This window comes from Montipora foliosa, chromosome 6 (genome assembly GCF_036669935.1).
Source record: "Montipora foliosa isolate CH-2021 chromosome 6, ASM3666993v2, whole genome shotgun sequence".
Taxonomy (NCBI): Eukaryota; Metazoa; Cnidaria; class Anthozoa; order Scleractinia; family Acroporidae; genus Montipora; species Montipora foliosa.
In genome coordinates, this window is record NC_090874.1 from 70,902,450 (window position 1) to 70,910,610 (window position 8,161).

The 8,161-nt window shown below is 40.4% G+C and overlaps 1 protein-coding gene across 8 annotated transcripts in view; it reads left to right on the forward strand.

The window, feature by feature from the left end:
• LOC138006229 (putative L-amino-acid oxidase YobN) overlaps positions 1-1,339 on the forward strand; it is a 37,394-nt gene extending 36,055 nt beyond the window's left edge. For all 8 annotated transcript variants that reach the window (XM_068852421.1, XM_068852424.1, XM_068852426.1 and 5 more), the window contains exon 5: positions 1-1,339. This exon is cut by the window's left edge and continues 718 nt beyond it. In XM_068852421.1, the coding sequence (XP_068708522.1) occupies positions 1-511 (511 nt within the window). In that variant the 3' untranslated portion in view covers positions 512-1,339.
• Positions 1,340-8,161: the final 6,822 nt, after the last annotated feature.

The following is an 8,161-nucleotide window of genomic DNA, read 5'->3' on the forward strand; positions in this document are numbered from 1 at the left end:
TTTTTTGCAGACGAAGACTAGATTCTGGGAGAAGAAAGATGGAATCAAAGGAGGGTTTTCGAAAACAAACCTTCCAATTGGTCAGATTCATTACCAAGACAACTATGATGACGACTCGGAGGGAGAAAAGGGCATGCTGTTGATTTACACGTGGAAGACAGAAGCCTTACTCTTTGGCTGTCTTGAACCGCACGCTGCTCTACGGGAGGCCAAAGAACAGATTGCCACTATCCACCCAGAGATCGAAGAGCAGTTTGAAGAGGGAAAGGTTTGGGCATGGTACGACAAGCCATCCGCTCAGGGGGCCTACACCGTTCTAAAGCCTAACCAGTTTCAGAACGTCCGGTGGTTACTGTATCCAATGTACAACATATTCTTTGCCGGAGAAGGACTCTCCTTTGCTTCAGGATGGATTCAGGGTGCCCTGGAGTCTGGTCTGAGAGCAGCTTACCAGTTCTACATTCGCAACGAAAGTGATTGGAGATTTGAAGAGTTACGTCCTTCTGTGTAAGCTCGAGCGCCTTGACTACTTTCTCTGTTTAATTCGTGACTAATTTTGTTTAAGCCTTTTTTATTTTGCGTTCAAAAACTAATATTCTATAGACTTAAGTTAATGACTGATTTTCAGCTTTTTGTGGACGAACTGAATGCTCTCCGTCGGTATTTCAAAAATTTCTCATTCTGATGGATGTATCGACTTAGGGGAAAATAACGATATATACATAAGCAACAATTGTGTCACTTTCCAACGAGCTAGCGGGAAAAAATGGCCATAGGAGTAGATACAGGAGGTGCGTAAGAAGGACAAGAACTTGCATAAGGAGCACAATGACCACTTTCTGGCCTATTTTGCATTTCGATGCCTAGCCATTTTGTTCATGTCAATCGAGACAAGTGTGTCAAAAATACATGGCAACATACCCGAGAAGGATATATGAGTTACTGACCAAGGGGGAGGTCAAGATGGCTGGATATTGGCCAAGTTCTTTTTTTTTTTGCGTTTTTTTTTTTGCGAGTCAATGATCTTTGATCTTGCGGGAGACCAAGCGAGAAATCCCGAGCGGGCTAGATAGGTCCATCTTGCCCGCTCAGGTAGCCAATCACAGCGTGGGACTTGGTTCGTCTTGCCCGCTCACGGAGCTACTCATATAATAAGAAACAATATAGGTTTTGTCTATATTCACTCGATTTAGAGAGATTATCTAAAATCTCCAATTGTTTTGTTCTTCGGAAATTTAGCTGCTTTCACAAGTATTTTTCGAAAGTATTTTTGATAATTGCTTTTGTGTGTATATTTAGTTTTTCAAGCGAAAGCTTAAAATAACTTTTGATAAGATTATCCAACCCCTTTTGCAAAATCCTGTATCTGCCCCCTCAGGAATATCAATAGGCCATTTCCGAGTTCATGTCTGCCTCCTCTTCAAAGCGAGTCTAAGTGCAGAGTTTTTGTAATGGTAATTAGTTATACTTTACATATGAATGAAAACTAATTTTCATAACAAAAACTTCGCACTTAGACTCGCTTTGAAGAGGAGGCAGACATGAAGTCGGAAATGGCCTATAGGCAAGGCGTTGAACTTAAGCCGTCTTCACATTCAACGTTGATTATGATCAACTGGGGCCGGTTGCTCGAAGCCTGGTTAGCGATAACCATTGGTTAACCGGTATCAAAACCTACAGGTTTCCATGGTATTTAACGCTGGTTAGCGCTAACCATGCTTCGAGCAAGCCGGGCCTGAAGTATAACTCAGGTTATCATACTCCATTCAGTTTTATTCAATTATGGTTATTTTGACATCTGCGAAAATTCAAATACAATAGGCAGGGTAACCTCGCAGTGTGAGACAGAATGGTGCCGTATCGCGCGGATGCCACGATTATCATCATCATGCTTGAGGCGAGAATACCGAGAACAGAGGAAGACAAATCCAGATCCTCGCCAGGAGCCCATCTGGAGCGTGCAACTTCCATACAGCGTCTGTGAAACGGCGTTTTCACAAGTAGGTTTATTTTTAGACTAGCCCTTCCCGCGAATTAGGTCAAAAAAAACAAAGGCAGTTCCGGTTCGGTGACCCTATGACGTCAGCTTAATTTCTTGTAATTGGTCATCGGGCTCCTGTGGGAGTCTAATTAGCGGGAAATTCAATCTAAAAATAACCTTACTTGTGAAAACGCCGTTGCACGAACACAGTAGAGTTGTAGGCTCCAGATGGACTCCTGTCCTCGCTCTATAAAGCTATTAGAAGTTTCGTCTGCTCAAACCAACACATGTTCGCCATTCTGTTCAATTAAGCACTGTAATTACTTCAAACAACCCCCTTGAGACATCCTCGGAGACCCAGGGCCCGATCGCGGATGCAAGGGGAAGTCTAAAACGAGTGAAAGAAAATGGCGACGAAGAAAGCATAGTAGGGGGAGAAGAGCCCCTGGGGACACGTTCTTACCAGATCAGTTGCAAACAGTCGGGGTAATTTGGAATTCTGGTTGGTGCAAGAAATTCTTTGTGTTTTTCTGCCCAATCAGAGGTCACCAGGCCGTGAAGTCGTTTCGTGGCTTCTTACACGGAAATCACTTGATCGTCATACTCGCCTGGTTCGTTTAGCAAGGTTTTGTTCGAGGACAAAAGTCTCAATCACAGCACAATGTACAGGGAATCGTCCGGAATATGGGACAAGAAATACGCTGGACCTTTCGAAAGTATCGTTACAGTTAGCATATTTCCAAGTGCGCGAGATTTGTTTAAAGATGTCCTCCCCGATTCACCTAACATTACAGTGATTAATTTTGATCTGGCAATTATTTTTGTTCTGTCCCCTTTTCCTGGTCAAGGTATTTCTTGATCTCTTGCAGCAATTGCTGTGGATAAAACGTTGCTATTCTCGACAAATTCTTGATCGCACGGGTTACACTCCTATGTCGAGCACGCAGCAAGACTTTATTTCAATGCGCGCCAAATTTAACGATATCGAGCTCGTGTTCTCTTCACGATATTGTTCACGACGAGCCACCCGAAAGAAACAATTGACGACTGTTGCCGAATATGTTCTTACGTTTTTGTTAACAAGAAGAGAAAGCGAAGCTTTCGTTTTAGGTGGCTGAAACCAGTTTCAACGCTTTCAAGGGACCTTGTTTAGTAGAAGGATTGGCACTACAACACTTTATCACGTAACAGCAATGTTATGGTACCATATGAAGCATGAATTATTGCTGAACAAGATGCAGTCATTTTTGTGACGTAACAAATTACCATGGTAACAGGAAAGCCCTGCAAAAACACCATGAATTTTGGCTTTAGTCGCTCATATCTGAAAAACGAACTCGGTGACCCCAATTATATATTGCACAAAAGTGATCAGCAGGCCAAGCTGAAACTATTGGTAAAGTTTAAGAAAATATGTGGAGTGGATTCAGAGCTATCTTAAATTTTCATTTATTTAAGGTGGCTCTGAATACGCTCCACATAACTTTTTTTTAAACTTTACGGAGAGTTTCACTCTGGCATGTTGATTACATTTCAGAAATGAAAAATGGGCGTCACCAGGAACCCATGACGGCTCCTGGCGTCACCTAGTTCGTTTTTGAGATATGAGGAGCTGAAGCCGAAATATGGGGTGTTTTGCAGGGCTTTCCTGTTGCCACGGTAACGTTTTACGTCACAAAAATGACCAAATCTTTTTCAGAAATAATTGGTGTTTTATATGGTACCATAACATTGCTGTTAAATGAACGTTTCTTTCAAGTGTTGAAACCGTTTTGAGCCACCTTAAACCACTTCCACCATCCTCGGTGATGTCTTGTCTTGGTGAGTTAAAAAAACACCATGAGGAAAGCACCCAAACATGAAAATCAAGTTGCCACTGTTTTCCAAAATCAAGCAAAGGAACATCCGTCAAGGTGTGCACATTTCCAATAATTATGTATGCATACACACACTGTATGTAGATGTAGAATACTTACAGTGTACTAGAAAATAAAATTTGCCATCGTTGTAATGGCATGTCCTTAAGTTTCAACTTTACTGCGAATTACTTAGTTTAACTTATTACAAAATATGCCATATCCTTATCCTTTAACGAGGCTCTGAACAGGTGTTCAACCGGCTTAATGCCACAAATGCCACCTGAGCCGCTCCTGAGGATAATGAATCAAGATTAATGCAACCGGAAATAGAGTTTGTTAGATTTGGTCAGGTTTATCTAAAAAGTTCGTCCAATGCCCTTCTCTGATTTGTTTGGAAACAAGTGAGAAGCGTTATTTTGCATTCTTAAAGTGAATTTTCCAAAAATTATCTTGTGAAATTTTTTTTCATCTTTCAGCTTTCTCATAAATATTTCAAATTCTACTTCAGTTTATAGTTCTTTCTCACATCATGTACTGGGTCAGAGAATTATGATATGGTTTCGAAATTTAAAAAATAAAATACTGCTCACCGAATTAGTTTTCGAGATACTTTTCAAACCCCAAGTTTTAGTGGGTCTTTGAGCAGCACTGTACCATTACCATAGCAACAGTTGGGACCCAGCAAACACCGTTTAATACATAAAATTCTGTTTTGCACACGTCTCATTTTGTTACTCAAATTGTGTTCTGTGTTTAAATTGTTAAAATCAAGTTCTAATTTGTTTTCCAAATTCTATTCTGTTTGAATATTGTTCGCTAAATTCAGTTCTGTCGCCTAAATTCTATTTTACTTTGAAATGGCAATTTGCCTAAATTATATTATCTTGCAAAGCGGTGATTCGCTCAAATTCAATTCTGTTTCACATGCGGATTTGTTTGTGAGCCTCGGACCGAGTGTACCACGGCCAAGTGAAGAAGCCTTGGCCACATCTGCTTGTTCTTTCGAAAAATGGCGGCATGCAGCAGTTCGTGGGTTTCTTCACCAGTTGCTACACTCGATAGTTCGCCAAATCGAAAACAATAACGGTCGTGGTGACAATGCAGACGGAGTTTTGTACCTAGTTGATTGGCTTTATAATTGTTTGGTTCGCTATGTGGGTTGTACAATATCGACGTGACACATTGTTCGTCTTGTTGGTAGAAGCCGAGACATTCTTGAAGAGATTGTCAACGCTCATTCAAATAGTGATAACAATGGGGGTGACAGGCCTACACAACTCCTATCCAGGTGTTTTAGACAGCTTAGAGTTTGGCTCGAACGAGTATGTCTTTTAAGGATCTGCCCCTTTTGTACGAAACGATCGGGGTATCTTGAAAAATTTCGCTCATTAGGGATTGTTGCTGGATTAAATGCCATTCTTGCCTGAGTGTTTGTTTAAGATTAGGCACTGTTGAGCGGTGTTGTGTGACGAACAACAAGATTCGTTTATCTTTTTTGCATTTCTGTCGGAGGGCAAGTTTTATGTCCTCAAATTTGATGTCTTGATAGTGTTGCCGTAATCAGGTTTTATGGGTATCCTCGTTCGATAAGATGTGTGATGTGGTTTGAAATGCGTTTCTATGAAAAAATATAGGTTTGCTTGCGAATCGCTCGCTTTTATAAACGTTTGTGTCAATGAACGTTTTTCCTTCCCGCCCGTTCTTTGTCTGGTTTGGTGCGCTCGTCGCTGCATGTCTCCGAGGATTTAGCCATGTAAGTCGCCATGGTCTGAAACCAACGCTTTAATCTCCATTAGGGCATCTTCCTTTTTGGAGGTTGTTGGGACTGCTATAGAGGTCCGTCTTCACTTAGAAGCTAAGGCTAATGGCCGTTTTTCTCAGGCAAGACCGCGGTTTTGATCCTTCGGGATCTCCTCATTTACCGATAAAGGAGAGCGATAGAGACCAATGCTCGGTATCACTCAGGCAAATGGCATGTTAGAATTCCCCGAACAAACTCCTCTAAGAAGTAATTCAAAATTAAAATCTTGCATTTTAAAGCACATCTTATCGAACGAGGATATCCATAAAGCCTGATTACGGCAACACTCAAGACATCAAAACTTGCCCTTCTACAGAAATGCAAAGAAGATAAGCGAATCTTGTTGTTCGTCACACAATACCGCTCAACGGTGCCTAAATACTCATGCAAAACATGGCATTTAATCCAGCAACAACCGCTACTTAGCGAAATATTTCAAGATCCCCCGATCGTTTCGTACAAAAGGGGCAGATCCTCGTTCGAGCCAAACTCTAAGCTGTCTAAAACACCTGGATAGGAGTTGTGTAGGCCTATCATCCCCATTGTTATCACTATTTGAATGAGCGTTGACAATCTCTTCAAGAATGTCTCGGCTTCTACCAACAAGACGAACAATGTTCTCGTCGATATTGTACGAGCCCACATAGTGAACCAAAAAGTTATAAAGCCAATCAACTAGGTACAAAACTCCGTCTGCATTGTCACCACGACCGTCATTGTTTTCGATTTGGCGAACTATCGAGTGTAGCAACTGGTGAAGACACCCACGAACTGCTGCATGCCGCCATTTTTCGAAAGAACAAGCAGATGTGGCCAAGGCTTCTTCATTTGGCCGTGGTACACTCGGTCCGAGGCTCACAAACAAATCCGAATGTGAAACAGAATTGAATTTGAGCGAATCACCGCTTTGCAAGATAATATAATTTAGGCAAATTGCCATTTCAAAGTAAAATAGAATTTTGGGCGACTGAACTAAATTTAGCGAACACAATTCAAAAGAGAATATAATTTGGAAAACAAAATAGAATTTGATTTTAACAATTTGAACACAGAACAAAATTTGAGTAACAAAATGAAACGTGTGCAAAACAGAATTTAATGTTGAATTTTGTTGGGAATCACACGCCATAGGTATGAAGCTTTAAATTGCCCTTCTGCAAGGATTAGAGTAATCTTTTTCCATTGGACACACAACTATTAAGAGTGAAAAATCCTTTCTAGCTTCCTTAAACCAAGAAAATAATATTATTTATCTTTTTATCTGTGACCACATTTATGTCATTCTGTAGAGTGCCCTTTTATCACTTCAAATATTTGTCTATCTAGATTAGTGACGCAGTGAGGTTTTGCATTTTGCCTGAGTATAATATATTCTTGGGTTTCACTCACGTGATCAACAGCCATGTTTTTCAACGAAAACAAAAGAAGACGTTAGCATAATAATAGCTTTTAATTCCCGGAGGATTGGATCGGGACACCAACATGGCCGCCATTTTATTGTTTGGGGACACCAACATGGCGGCCGTGACGTCATGTGAAATCCAGGAATATGCTGATTTCAAAACCAAAGCAGCTGGATACAGTTGAACAAAAACAACAACAACAACAACAATAATAATTATTATCATTGTTGTTCAACTCTGTCCAGGTACATACTTGTACTATAAAAAGAGTACGCTGGTTCCTTCTTTCTGTGGGAAATGTGAATTAGTACATCAAATCAGTTAATAATGGTTCATTTTTTGCAGTTCTATTTTGCTTCGCTAAACTCAAATATTGTGCTACCTTTTCTGATGTGTCCAATAAAGCTGATAAATTAATAAAAAGTATAGAAAGAATGTGAATTAATTATTAAAAGTTGTCACATTTTTGGGATGCTGTAAGAGAAATCATGATCAAGGTTAAGATTAAATTATATTTGTAGAGGTACTAACTCAGAAAATATTGTGCTACCTGGCTCCAAACTCATTTTACTATTGGAGATTTCTTTGAACAGTATTGTTTTAGATTTTACTACGAAAACCACCGATCTGTGGAAATGGGTGGGAATTTACGTGTCTGCGCCGCCCACTTTCGCTTAAGGGGTATTGGCAGAAGTGAGCGCATATGGAAGGCTCTGTAATCGTGGAAAAGCTCTCGAAGGAGACTTGAGAATGAAGATTATACAAGACATTATCGGAAAAGGGGAAGACTTCACCACAGGTTTCTTCGTGGGAAGTTTTTCTGCGATTTCCAACGAAAACGGAGATAACTTTTGAAAACGTGTTTTTCCATTGTAGCACACCTTAAGCCCGTGAGAAAGGAATTGCATCAAAATGTTTAAAGAAAGTGGGTGGGGCAGTGGCTCCGTAATTCGGGCCCATTCCGCAGATCGGTGGTTTTGGTAGTACTTGAATAGTTTTTGATTAAGTCTCCCAAACGTCTGTGTCCAACACACTGCACACTTTTGTATAAAATATGAAACTGCAAACAATAATTTCCTTAGAGCAAAATTAATGTTGCTTAAAAACATTGATGACA